This window comes from Mytilus galloprovincialis, chromosome 4 (genome assembly GCF_965363235.1).
Source record: "Mytilus galloprovincialis chromosome 4, xbMytGall1.hap1.1, whole genome shotgun sequence".
NCBI lineage: Eukaryota > Metazoa > Mollusca > Bivalvia > Mytilida > Mytilidae > Mytilus > Mytilus galloprovincialis.
In genome coordinates, this window is record NC_134841.1 from 64,086,799 (window position 1) to 64,101,772 (window position 14,974).

A 14,974-nucleotide genomic window follows, 5' to 3' on the forward strand; every position below is an offset into this window, starting at 1 on the left:
TTTTATTGCTTTTCTTCATCTTAAAGTCACAGCCAGGCCTTCAAGAAGAAGCAAATAAAAACTCTCATCTCACTGCAAGTTTATTTTAAACATGTTTAACAAGTAAGTCAATGAGGTTCATCAAAAATAAATATTCAGCTTCTAGTTTCTTCTATCTAGACATGGTTTATCAAATTTGTTCAAGGCAATGGTAGAGTAGCAGGCAAAAAAGGCTAAGTGACTGGTTTCACAATGACCCCAAAACTCATCAACACTGACTTACTTAGAAATATTAATTGTACAACAGATAACAAGATTGCATTTAAGCTTTACAATTTATAATATATAAAACATCTCATACCCTACAAAGTACAAATTAATTACATAAAACCCACCAAAGCAGTTTGAAAATGAAAAAGAGGTACTTATTCCCAGAGACCTTAGCTTGCTTACAATAATAACATACAATAACTATAAAAGTATATGTAATGTTCATCAAATGTCTTTGTATACACAAGCTAACAGTTAATGACCAACATTAAAAGTAAAATTGGGTGTTCACTGAGTAGCCCCAAAAAGTTGTACGTACAAACATACAGACTACCCTCTTAACAAAAACAATAGTATCTGACCATCATTAACTGACAAAACCATTAAAAATTTACTTTGACAATGATCCATGAAAATGAGATCAAGGTCAGATGAAACTTCCCTGAAAGATACACCCTATAATCATTCCATATACAAAATACAGTTACTCTATCGCTTTTAGTACCTGAGAAATAGACCAAACCACAAAAAGCTAAACATAGTTCATTGAACCCTGAAATAAAGGTCAAGGTCAGATTAAACCTGCCAGTCTGTACATTTTACAATTTCTATACACCAAATAGAGTTGACCTATAACTTATAGTATCTGATCGATGCATGAGATACTGACTTGACCACCAATCTTATATCTTCCTCACTGATCCATGGGATGAGGTTGAGGTCAGGGTGAACCCTGTCATTTAGATATTTAGACATTGCAAGGAACACATATACCAAATTTGGTTGTTCTATTACTCATAATAAGTAAGAAATTCCTATGACAAAAAAAACAGTCACTAAACAATGAAAATGAAGTCAAGGTCAGTGGACATATGACAGACGGAAACTTCAAAACATAAGATATTTGCATACAAAAGTATGCAGGATCCAGATCTTGTACCTTCTAAAATATAAAGTTTATACAAATAGTTTATATTTGTGTGAACACCACTGCCGTCTCTGAATTTAAATAAAACAAGAGGCTGTCACAACGACAGCAAACTGGATTTATTAACATTTATTTGTGTCCTGGCAATATCACAAGAACCATAACTGATGAATGCTGAAAGTGAAAATCGTCAATATCAAATTTGACCTCCATTTTGTAGTCAGTATCAACATATTAAAATTTGAAAAGCTTAGATTGAATGGTTCATTAGTAAATGCAACAACGTGAAAGGAAACACCATTTTACGATCTTTCAAGAACCATAACTCCTGAACGGTAAAAGTCAAAATCGTCATTATTGAACATGACCTCTATTTTGTCATGAGTAACAACACATAAAAATTTCAAAAGCTTTGGTTGAATGGTTTATGAGAAAATGCACGGACACGACTGGAAACACCATTTTTCAATCTTTCAAGAACCATAACTCCTGAACGGTAAAAGTCAAAATCGTCATTATAGAACTTAACCTCCATTTTGTCATCAGTAACAATATATTAAAATTTGGGAAGCTTTGGTAGAACAGTTCATGCGTAAATGCATGGACACGACTGGAAACTCCATTTTTCAATCTTTCAAGAACCATAACTCCTGAACCGTAAAAGTCAAAATCGTCATTATTGAACTTGACCTCCATTTTGTCATGAGTAACAACATATTAAAATTTGGGAAGCTTTGGTAGAACAGTTCATGTGTAAATGCATGGACACGACTGGAAACTCCATTTTTCAATCTTTCAAGAACCATAACTCCTGAAGGTTATAAGTCAAAATCGCCATTATTGAACTGGACCTTCATTTAGTTGTCAGTAACAACATATTAAAATTTTAGAAGCTTTGGTTGAACGGTTCATGAGTAAATGCACGGGCAACATTTGATTGCCGCCCGGCCGCCCGCCGTACATCCCCAAATCAATAACCGACATTTTTGTCACAAAAATCAGGTTAAAAATAAAGAAAATGAACCAGTTTTAATGTAAAAGTAAATTGACCTACCTTCCTCCATCCTCCCCTTTTTCAATAGCCAACAATGCCTGTAAATCAGTCCCTTTAAGTCCAAACTCTAACAATTCTCTCATGGCATCTATGTTGTAAGGAATTCTTTCTATACATTCATGGAAAACCCACGATCTTTTCTTAATCTTACTCTGTAATAGAACAATAATTTCTCTTACATGAATTTCCAATAAACAAAAAATTTTCATGTTAGATTTCTTTACTGATCACAGAAAAGAAGAAGCCAGAAAACAACAAAAATGTTTACAAAAAAGAGAGGATCTCACATCTTAAAATGTTGTCCTGTTCATAAAGTTCAACTACAGTATTTTTTTCAGTTCCTTTCACATGGCTTTGCAATGGCAGACATTTTAGCAAACCCCTTTAATACAGGAATAAACTAATAAATACCAGACAAATATCATTCAACCACAACAGCTGTAGATCATTGGTTCCTGCAGTAAGGTACATTTGACCCTGGTTTCCAAATATGTGTACATGTATTTTTATATTTTCTTGTATTAGTTAGTGATCATCCTGTTGGAAGCTGCACTGTTCATGTTTTTTATAGTGTGTGTTTTCTTGGTGTCTAGAAATACAAAAGAAAGTTTGTGTGCACAAAAAACTGGTTTTAACCCCAACACATTTTGTATGTAAACTAAACCAGGTTATCTGGACCATGTGTTGTTTCTTGATGTTTGTCTTTGTTTGTAAATTTTTCCAGAGGAGTCAGTTGTCGGACTAGACATGTTATTTTTGTACTGTCCAATATTGTTGATAACTTCTATTATCCTTTAAAATCTTTTATTCATAAAATAATTGATGTACTCACCAAATAATCTTGAATAGATGCAATAGATACATCAGATTTCTTCCATTGTCTCTGGTATACTCGATCTGTATCTAGACCATAAGCTTTAGCCAGCTCTAATGCCTCTCCATACTCTTCATGGTCAATCTGAAAAAAATATATTGATGTGTAATTAATAGAATACATCTTCATGCAGCATGTAACTACAAGTAAATATTCATAAACATGAGGAAAAGCAACAATGGAAAGTTTAGACTAACTGAAAAATATTTTTTTTTTTTTAATTGCCAGCCGAAACAATTGAACAACAGTGTTAAAGGGGGGTGGGGTAAAAGGGGGGCTTTTAATCCATTGCAATCAATAAGTCAAAAGAGGAATAGAATTGGTCTTCTTTCATATATGTTTCCTTGATAAGAACTTTTAAAATACGTATACATTGTATCAACTGACCCCATTAATTAGGATTAGTATGGATTGGTCATATTCACATTTTTTTTATACAAGTTTTCCCTTTGATTATAAAATTTCAAACCTACAATATGTTACATAGGGATCTTGTTAACAGAAGGATTAATGTAACAATGTAATGAACACAGATATGTCTACCCCTGGTATTATATTTGTGAACCCCCTCTTTACTACACAGGATTACTTTACCAAGTTAATGTTTATTCACCTTTCTTGTATACAGTTCCTCTGGAGTAGTTGATTTTAAACAAACTAGTCTGTATGTTCTGTTAATTATTCTGAAAAAAATAAATAATAAAAAATGACAAAATGGTATCAGTAAAAAATTATCTAACGTCTGACAAAATACAGAAATGCACCTATCAACAAAAGATAATAATTTTTTTCTTAGTATCTGTATCCTGGATATGGATTTGAAAGTGGAGGAGTAATTTCAGTATGGGCATTATTTGACCCGATTAAAATGTTAACATGTGAGATAGTTAAGTGGAATTATTTTATCCAACATTCATTTTACAACCAAAATACACGAAAATTGAGGTCAAGCAAACATAAAATACATGCGTCAAGAAACAAAACAAATTTGAAATTTGAAAAGATCTTTGTTGTTGATGCATGGGCTCTGTGTTTCTTTTCGAAAAACATCAATGGAAATCTACCTGTTTTCATTGAATTATTTTGCAAAATCAAATGAATTCTATGTGTAATGTCATGAAAATAACGCAAATACATATTTTTAACAAAAAATATGTATTCTTTCTATTTATTGTATTGGCTATTATTCATTATGATATTGGTCAATAAGTCCTTATTTAAATTGTAGCTAGAAATAAGGGCCATTGATCAAACATTTTTGCAATGACCTAATTATGCTAATTTACATTGACTATAAATTTTCAAAAGCTTAATACTTTTGTTTGTTTCTTTTCATATATGAGCTGCATTGGAAGGAAATCTACCTTATGCAAATATATATCAACAAATCAAAGTCCACTTGCATAAGTTCGATTTCTATGTGATGCAGCTCATATATTACCCATGTTCCAACTCTATTTCTGCTTTCTAATCAAAACCTTCATGATTTATTTTACAAAATTTTAAAAAAAATGTGTCAAACAAAAATACAAACTGGTCTATAAAAGAAAATCAACCATATAAATTAAAATTTATGAATCCTACTTTGGTCTTTTTCTTGGTGGTTGAAATCTTTCCATGTCAGTTACATAATAAAGGACATCTTTTGTTAGTTTGGTTGTCTTGGAAACAAAGGAAGTTTCTTCATCATCACTGTCTTCAAATTCTTCTTCAGATGTATCACCAAGTCGTCTTTTCTGAGGGAACACACATTCAACCTACAAGATAAGAATTGTACATCTATTATCTGAATTGCATATCAACTTCCATTATCACTGAACTAGCAACATATTTGTTAAGGGGCCAGCTGAAGGACTCCTCCGGGTGCGGGAGTTTCTTTTGCTGCATTGAAGACCTATTGCTAACCTTCAGCTGTTGTCAGCTCTATGGTCAGGTTGTTGTCTCTTTGACACATTCCCCATTTTCATTCTCAATTTTATTAAATTCAGATAGTTAAGAAAAATTTAAATTGTTCCTTCTTCCTAGAAAGATCTGAAACTAGAATACACCTTATCACTACTCCTGAATGACCCGAGAATCTGTCACTTTTTCATTGTGGCTTCATATATTTTGTATTGTGAAGTCCAAATTTTATGGGAACCAGTAATAGCAACCAATAGCGATAAGGTGTATATATGTGTCAGTAAGAAAAAAATGCCAAACTTGAACATTCATAATTTCAGGTTAAGTGAGCAAAATTAACAAAAATTGGTACTCAACAAACAAAAAATGAATCCACAGTACAACTATAGTTAATGTGTCAAGTTTACCTCTAAACCTAGAAATCCATCATGATGGACCCCAGTCACACGAGATGAGGGTTCAAACCATTCTGGAGAAGTTCCTAGTAAATTCTTCAAAGTCTTTGTTGATGAAACTGTCACTGCACCAGTACAACGAGAGAGGATAAGTGACTGAAACAACAATAAACCTTAAAATAGGATGCAAAATAACTACCTTTATTCCTTACTCCTACCCACTACCTAAATATAATTTAAAAAAATCTTTTCCTATTGCACATTTAGTAAAAACATTTAATTTTAAAACAATGGCCGTCTGTCTTTTGCAGTAAATTACCACTGAACATAAATTTATCAAAAAAAGTCAGAAAATTAATTGTAAAAAATACCATTAAAAGAAAGAAAAGATCCATTTTAGCAATAGTGGGAAACTAAGCAGTTACACTTGGATATATTTAACCTTTCTCATCCCTAGAATTAAAAGAAACAAATAAAAGTGTGAAACTTTTGCCATAAAAATGTGGTTATATTTTACCTTACTATCCCACCAATTCACATCTACTAGATTTTTACATGGAACCAAATCTAAAAAGAAATAACCATACTTAGTAATACAAAAAAAAAAGGTAATCCATTTAATAAACAATACTTTAAAACATGAATACTTTTCTTTAACTCTCATATGAATTTACGTTTATATCTTTTGATCATATATTTCTGTATAGTAACTTTACCACACTATGTCATGTTGAATTTATGTTATTTCAAATAATTATTTTATAATGTTTACGTAGGAGCAGTAGAAGGACATTGTTTAAAACGTCAGGAACAATTGCGGGAATTCAGGATTTTCACTTATCAGGACTCTGGAATTAGTGATTCTTTGTATAATCTGGAAAAGAATACTTAATTTTAACAGAATTTGGGGATTCAGCATGTATTTTTCCAGAAATACTGAATGGTAACCCCATTCTACACCCAACTGAAAGGTAAAAGAACATAAGACAAATTCACTTGAATCACTGACCTTTTAAAGTCTTCCCTCTCTGTGGATTGTCTGTAAATTCTGGACTAATCTCATCAAAATTAGGCTACAAAAAGTAAAATTATATGCAGCGTTTATTAATTAACTTTCTTGTTTTGTTAATTAAAACCAGCGATATATGATTTTAACTAACATTACTCATTTTAGTCACAGTAGTTTTCATTTTTCGAAGAAAATCAATGTTTTTTTTTTTTGTATTTTATGATGAAAAGAAATATATATTTGGTTTAATTTTATCTTTCTATATAATAATCAAACACAAGAATCAAGTCAAAGTTAGCAATGAAATTATCTGTGTCTGCAACACCCGAAAATGTAATAAATTGCAATCATAATTATTAACTTAACCCTTTCCTCATTGTTTTTTTTTCTAACCTGATTCACATAGGATTTTTCAATAAAATGCTGAAAATATGCTTTTAAGTAGAAATGCATTGCAAAAAAACAAATATTTCATCAAATGATTTTAAGTCAAGATATTCTTACGAATATCCTTTTCATATTTGATACAAATTTTATTAAGTCTGATGCAGACATTTCATAGTCCAGTGTTTCAACTGAGGTACTATGCAGGCATCAAAAGACGTCATTACAAAGAAAAGGGGATGGTGTCAAAAGACGTAATTATGGAGGAAAGGGTTAAAATAAGATATGGTACCTGCTCCTCAAGTCCCCAGCAATGGTAAAGTTTAAGTGATGGTAGTCTCCAGATGGTCAGCTTCCCAGAGTAATGTAATCCTACCACTAGCTTGTCGTCTGGAGAAATACACAGTTTAAACACTCCATCCTACAAAAATATGGTATACATAATTTTTTACAACACAATTATTTCAAAAAAGTTATTCAATGAAAAATGCAAGGATTTTTAGACCTGCAAATATTTCAGTCAAATTCTTTTAAAAACAAGAATGTGTCCTCAGTACATGAATGCCCCACTCACACTTTCATTTTCTATGTTTAGTGACCATGACATTGGGATAAAAACTCTAATTTGGCATTAAAATTAGAAAGATCATATCATAGGGAACATGTGTACTAAGTTTGAAGTTGATTGGACTTCAACTTCATCAAAAACTACCTTGACCAAAAACTTTAACCTGAAGCGGGACAGACGGACGGACGAACGGACGCACAGACTAAAAAACATAATGCCCCTCTACTATCGTAGGTGGGGCATAAAAAGAAGAGAGAAGTTCGGAAAATTTCAATGAGACAATAAACCTTGCTGACCAGGATAGACATCTATGATATTTCTTTGTGTCTACAAAAGGTTATAGAGTTTACAATTTGCCGTTTCAGAATCTATTGCATTCTGGGTAATATTTTTTAAAAGCGTACACCAAAACGTTGTTATTGGTTTAGAATGTTCTAAACAATGTAAATCCATCAAAAGGTTATTTTCATTTTGGTGTACGAGCAATGAGATTACCCATAGTCCTTTAGATTCTTAAAAGGCAAATTAAATATGTATGTTGTTGAAAAAGCTTTGTTTCGCTAAGATAACCTGCAGATGTTCACAATTTTAGGTGGTGGGATAATGGTCTATTTACACCTACCTAATATCCTTCTTTCTAAAGTTTTAAGATTCACACATGACTGAACATATACAACCTTTTTTGGTTCATTCTGAAGATTGACTACTCCAGCATGAAAATGTAGATGAAAGTATTGATATAAGTCAACGAAACAACTCTAGTTAACTTTATACTTGATTAGCTCAGAGCCTTAAAGCTTAAAAAGTGAACACAAGACACAATATTATTATTTACCTGAACATGTGGTCTCCTGTTAAAGATACCATTTACAGATTTCAGTCTTTTCATCAAGGTTCTTTTTTGCTGAGCCTGTGTAAAAAATTGTCACTGACTTTAATAAGATTTACAAATTACAAAATAAGATATGCAAAGAATCAATTGTGGCCAAACATATAAATATTATTCCATTATTTAAGAACATAGAACAAATATCACTCCCAATTTCATCTGAAGTTTCAGGAAAAAAAATTAAATCTGTTTTTAGGAAACTTCAACAAATGAACAAAATTGTGGAACACAATAAATCTATTCTAAAACTGAACAGAATAACCTTAAAATAAAAATCAAATATTTCTTGTATGACATTTAAAATAATACCTTTCTTTTAAAAACTGTTATCCTTTTTCCCTTATTTCCTTGATTTTATAAGTACCTGTTTTAAATCTTGTTCATAATCCGTCACCATCTTATAATAAGGATAATCAGATAAAATTCTCCAGGCTGTCACACCCTCTTCCATAGATCGACTCAATGCAATCTCTGTCTGCATTCCAAGCCCTCCCACCAATAGAATTTTAGCTGGCTCATAGTACACAATAGAACTGATCCCTAAAGGGTACTGATGGTTAAACAGGAAATGATGTCGTGTTTGGAAACCTTTGTCCCTATCAACCAGGTAGCTTTTCAGTCTTCCATGATAATTGACAACTAATAACTCTGCTGACCTGCAATTAAAAAACATTTTAAATGGACAACAAATGTCAAACAAAGGCATGCAAAGTTCAGAAATGGATATTTTTTTCAAAAATTCTCCACTAAAACATTTCATTATTAATAGTTTTGTGAAGAATAAAGCTGGTTATAGAGAATTAAGAAGAATAAAGCTGGCTATAGAAAATTAAGTATCTAAAATTAAAATCACTAAACAAAACAGTCTTTCGGGTTTTTTTTGCCAGATATAGTTCATAGTTTTTACACATCCACTCAAATGAAAGGGAGATAGTCCAAGAGTCAGTCTGTCTTTAAAGACATTAGTACCATAACAGATAATGTGATAGCTTTCAAGACTAGGAAACAAGTTCATACATATAAAATAACTTTTTACCCAAATAGAAATACAGTGAAACCTAACTAAACAGAATCCTGCATAAACCGAAAACTGTCTAAACCAAACATGTTCTGAAGTGCCGTCATATCAAATTATGTTAGTTGTGAACCTGATAAAACCGAACAGCGGCCAAAAACAGATCAAATCGTAAGTCCCGAGGAAGTTCAGTTTAAACAGGTTTCACTGTACCATGGAAAAGTATCAAGCTATTTGCATACAACTTATCATATCTTCATTCAACATGCCTGTTTGAAGCCTATCTTGGGTTGTTAACAGCGACTCTGTATGATTAAGAGCTGGACATAGAGTTGATAGTTTCTATGTCATTTTGGTCTCTTGTGGAGATTTGTCTCATTGGCAATCATATTACATCTTCTTTTTTTATATATAACATAAATACTTGTATGTTATTGCCCTTTTCAATCTTTATGTTTTTGGGGTTGCTGTCATATACCCCCAAAAAAAAATAGTTTTATTCATGAGTGCATTATGGTTTCTTTTTTTGAGTATCTACTGCATTTTGTTATTACCATGGAGCCTCTAACTTAAGATCAGTAAACAACAATCCTGCCACAGCTCTGCTCAAATCTAGAGGCTTAGTCATGTCTTCTTGGGCCTCCTGTAAATAAATGTAGACATTTAAATAATAATGCTTAATATTAGCATGTGAATATAGACATAATAAGTTTGACTTATATTTTTTTACCTTATGAAAATAAATAACTTATGAAACTATGACAACATTTTAAAGTTTTCCACAAATAATCAATTTCCATACACAAAACATTAAAGAATTGTTCTTCTAATGGAATCAATGAATTTGCATGATATATAAAAAGCTATACCCCACTGATAGTAAAGAGCTGTGTTCCAACAATATCAAAAACATCTACTGTTCCATTGCTCCTAGAGCAAGCCACCATGGTATTGTCTGGGCTCCATGTCACCTGACGCCATTGTGGATATGGATCTCTGGGAACAACACCTCTGCCAACCACATTCTCAAAATTGTCCCTTTTAGACCTGTATAAAAATCAAACATATCTGACCAAAGTTTAAGAAAAAAAATATGAATAAAGATAATTTCTTTTGTAGCAAATAAAGATAAAGATTAGTTTATCTTTTTGAAGAAAACTGATAAAAGTTTCAGATTAAAAAAAAAAAAATCCTGTAAAGATATAACTAAAGAGCACAGATAAAAAATAAAATAGTCAACATAAAATTTTAGTTTTCTCTAATTATGTCAGTGTAAACTTTCTGCATCATAAATTCAGATGTATATAACTATATGCATATAAACTCAAGAGAATTCAAGAAATAAACATTTACTTAATATTAAGCTATTTTAAGGTCAACATGAAAATGATCTCAAAGTAATGGAGTCTGAGAACATAGATAATATTCAAAACATATAGTACTATAAGACTTATGATTACTACAAAACTACATAAAATAAATGTGTACCTGATTTCCACACACTGGTCTTGAAGTATTGCAATGTATATACATTCGCTGTAAGTGTAATGAAAACATTATAATGAAATAAATTATCCTTCATAATATGAAACTGCTTGTAAAATAGGTTTCAGTAAAATGTAAATATAGAAGGCATAAGTCCACATCAATGTCTTGTCCATCATAATTGATATTTCTATTTTGTTTTGTTTTTTTGCTCAACATGTTTTCTGAAGATGTTTTTTTCTGTGCCTTTTATAGCCAACTTTATGGTATGGGTTTTTCTCAATGGCTTTAATTGTGAACATCCACTTTATCTGAACTTTGGTGGATAATCATTTCATTGGCAATTATACATCTGTTATTTTTATATTTAAAAAAATTAAAAATGTGAACCAAATTGAGGTTTTCATACAAATTCGACTCGCAACAATGAGTTAATCAACAATGATCGTTTTGTTTGGAAAATTCAAAAGTGCAGATGCCAAACAGTACTAATTACAGCAGCAGAGGGTATAAAATTGAAAATGGAAATGGGGAATGTGTCAAAGAGACAACCCGACCATAGAAAAGACAACAGAAGAAGGTCACCAACAGGTCTTCAATGTAGCGAGAAATTCTCGCACCCGGAGGCGTCCTCCAGCTGGCCCCTTAACAAATATATACCAGTTCAGTGATAATAAACGCCATACTAAACTCCAAATTGTACACAAGAAACTAAAATAAAAATAATACAAGACTAACAAAGGCCAGAGGCTCCTGACTTGGGACAGGCTATATACTATCTGGACATACCAGTGAGTATGCAATAGATTTATATAATTTTGATGTGAAAACAGATAAGACCTAAATATTGAATAACTGATTTTGTTAGTGTAGTTGTTTCAAGTATAACTTATTTCCTTTATTTGCAAAGTAATATCTGCTAAAGTTAATATTTACCTTGCTATGGCAATATGCCAGTTTATCTGACTGTTTACCAACTTCAGTAAATTTTGTGGCAGGGAACAAGGACTTGCAGAACTACAAACAAAATATCAAATTATTTGAATAAAATATCAAATCTTCACATTTCAAATACAGAAACATTTGTAAATATTTGCATGACAATTAATTAGTAGTTACTGTAATATGTCTGATAGTTTTCACTCTGAGTGCTCTAGAATTAAGCGTAAGTTCGACTTTATGCAAAAGATCTGAATGATTTGTTCAATACAACTGGAACCACATTTGATGTTTGTCATGAAAGCTGCAAGTTCTAGTGTTGTGTAACAATGATAAAAAAAAAACCAATAGTTTCAAGTATTTTTATGAAAACAATTAACATATATATAATTTCATACAATTTTATCAATTGAAAGAAACAAATACATTAACATTTCCAAAATCATTTTCATTTACATAACTTGTATCATCAATTGGTTATTCAGTACTTTACTAATAGTGTCCGATTTCAAACATATTTCTTAAATTGGTTTGAAATGTCTAAAACAAGCAATTTCTATGTCATTTTGGTCTCTTGAGGGGAGTTTTCTCATCGGCAGTCATTACAAACCTTCTTTTGATATTTACATTTAAAAACCTTCATAGTCTATGAACAATTATATCATACATTACAATACTGACTTACATGATTGGTATTCCAAGAGTTCTCAAAAATGTCCAAATACTTCCTAAAATTAAAATAAGAATATATTAATAATATTTTTCTTTTTGGACATATACCATATTATAATTGTGGAAGACATTTAACATTTGATCTAGAGATCAGCATCCTTAAACAGGACGTCATGGGTTGGTACCCACACTCTTGATTTTTTAATTGAAATAGATATAAGAAGATGTGGTAAGTGATGCTAGTATGTCAAACTTGGAATCTGTCACTTCAAATTTGTTATAATTGCATTCATTTCTTCACAGAATGCAAACAGGGCAATAAATAAATGGTACCGATTGCATTCCCAAATTCAAATTAATACATTTGTAATACATTATAAAACACTTCACATCAAATAAATCACAATTATTTTGGTAATTCTTATTCACTATGACAAAATATATCTACTTAATGATAAAACTTGTATTTATTTGCGATTAGAAATATGTGATTATTTATTGAGCAATTCCTATAGTTTTTCAGTCAGTCGCTACCAAAATCCATTAATCTCGCGAAGTCTTGTGAAATCCAAGATTTTATCAGTTTCATAGTTCATACTGAAAAGCCTATCAGATTCATTTCCTGTTCTATATACTGTTCCCAGCATGAAATAAGTAAATATTTCAAACAAACAGAAACTCCTGTTCTTCATCATGACTGTTCCTCATGAACAACGAAAACCAGAACTGGAAAACAAGGAGCCTAATACTTTAGTCACTTCTTACTTTGTGTTACTGATGTTAGTCTGCCCAGTAAAGATACATGGCCTTTATCTCTGGCTCCTCTTGTCTGTAAACAAAAATATCAATACATGTAATTGTTTGTGAAATGAGCTTGCATCAAAGATATAACAACTAGAGGCTCTTGGCTAGAGGCTCCCAAGAGCCTGTGTCGCTCACCTGTAACTACTGCTGTTTTCAAAATCATCATTGAAATAAGGTTTAAATCATAATTAATAGCAAATATAAGATACCATAATAATGATTGAGGTTAAGTTTTGTTTAATTTTGTCAAGTAGTTAAATTAAAAGCAGGTCATCCAAATTTACTAGTCTAACAAAAATTACTGAAGACACCAAATCATTATTCAAGTTAGTTTGCAAGTTGTGACCATTTGAAATTGGTTTTTTTTATAACATTTTTCCCTTAACCTTCTTAAGTAAACCCCTAGAGTGGGGCGCACATATTCGCTGGGGACACAATTTCGCCGTTTTATGATTTTGGGGTGTAAAAACTTCAAAGGATGGCTGAAATGGAAGAAATATGCCGGTTAATTAAATTTTTATTACAAATATGATTATTTTTAAATTTCGGCACTTATTGCAAAGGACCGAAAAACAGACAACGATTTTAGGCCAATTTCCTGAATGAGAAACACGATTTCAAAGAAGTATTTCTTAGTAATTCTTTGACGTCCTTTGTCCTAAATTTCAGTTCTTTACATCTTTGAAATGTCTGCTATTCATCTTTGATAAAATTGGTTTGATAATATTGTTTTTAAAGTTGCAGTTATTTGGTTTAAAATAGATGTGCAAAAACAGCGAATATGTGTCCCCCTATGACAAAACATCAGGAAATTTCAAGCACCCTTTAATCCAATTTTTCAGATGATTTTTTTTCAAACAAACACGTTTTCAAGCTAAAATATTTAATATATGAAGTTATCTTCATATAGAAATATCAGTATACTTCAAAAACATAAAGACCTGAACATAAACTGCAGAAAACATGGAAAGATATGGCAAAAATGAGCACCCCACTCTATTATTATTTGTTCTATTTCGAAGCCATTGCTAAGTTATATTCTATTTGGCCCAGTAGATTAAGTGGAGAAAATTTGTGTAAAAGAAAAAGATGACAAAAATTTACTATAAAGGGCAACAACGTACTCCCTAAGGCAAGGGTGTGATGACAATTTTGGTTGTACATGTAAATATAAACTTATTTGTAGATTGTACTTTGATGAACAATATTGCTAATTTCGGTTTATCTCTATCTACATTTTGTATAATGACATATACGATAATAGCCAATAACTGTTTAAATTTAACAATAGGGCTCTTCACGGTTAGTTCGGCCATATTGGATAGGGGGCAGATTTTTTGGAAGGAGGTGGAAATGGTATGAAAGTGTGGGAAATCCTATGTGTGTTTCCAAGCAACAGCTCTGTTTTAATGATGTTTTCCCGTATTTTTCACACCATTTTTACCTCTATTATGAAAATCTGCCCCCTATCCAATATGGCCGAACTAACCGTGAAGAGCCCTATTCAGGGACAGCAACCCAACAACAGGTCGTCTGATTCATCTGAAAATATCAAGGTGGATAGATCTCAGCCCAATAATCTTGTTTACCCCGGACACATTTATTAAACCTGATTTTTTTGTAACAGTTAACGCAATAACGGACAATACACCATATCGTTATTTGTCCGCCATTGCTGGAAATCACACAGGTTCCCGTAAAATTTTGACGTCATAAAACAAAATGTCTGACGCCACAATGGAAAAGTGATTGTTGTTGACGTCAAAAGTTCAAGCGGACGGGTCAGCCGGGAATAGCGATAAGGTGT

General features: G+C 31.7%; 1 protein-coding gene across 1 annotated transcript in view; it reads right to left on the bottom strand.

Moving 5' to 3' along the window:
- The window catches only part of LOC143072686 (NBAS subunit of NRZ tethering complex-like), a 167,116-nt gene that overhangs the window by 151,745 nt on the left and 397 nt on the right, over positions 1-14,974 (bottom strand). Inside the window, exons 2-17 of the mRNA XM_076247758.1 lie at positions 13,129-13,192; positions 12,377-12,419; positions 11,689-11,769; positions 10,756-10,803; positions 10,137-10,314; positions 9,822-9,910; positions 8,617-8,908; positions 8,199-8,273; positions 7,088-7,216; positions 6,412-6,475; positions 5,920-5,969; positions 5,415-5,558; positions 4,690-4,862; positions 3,719-3,788; positions 3,064-3,189; positions 2,232-2,383 (exon numbers count right to left, since the gene is read on the bottom strand). Of these exons, the coding sequence (XP_076103873.1) occupies positions 2,232-2,383; positions 3,064-3,189; positions 3,719-3,788; positions 4,690-4,862; positions 5,415-5,558; positions 5,920-5,969; positions 6,412-6,475; positions 7,088-7,216; positions 8,199-8,273; positions 8,617-8,908; positions 9,822-9,910; positions 10,137-10,314; positions 10,756-10,803; positions 11,689-11,769; positions 12,377-12,419; positions 13,129-13,192 (1,778 nt within the window). The remainder of the gene's footprint in view (positions 1-2,231; positions 2,384-3,063; positions 3,190-3,718; positions 3,789-4,689; positions 4,863-5,414; positions 5,559-5,919; positions 5,970-6,411; positions 6,476-7,087; positions 7,217-8,198; positions 8,274-8,616; positions 8,909-9,821; positions 9,911-10,136; positions 10,315-10,755; positions 10,804-11,688; positions 11,770-12,376; positions 12,420-13,128; positions 13,193-14,974) is intronic.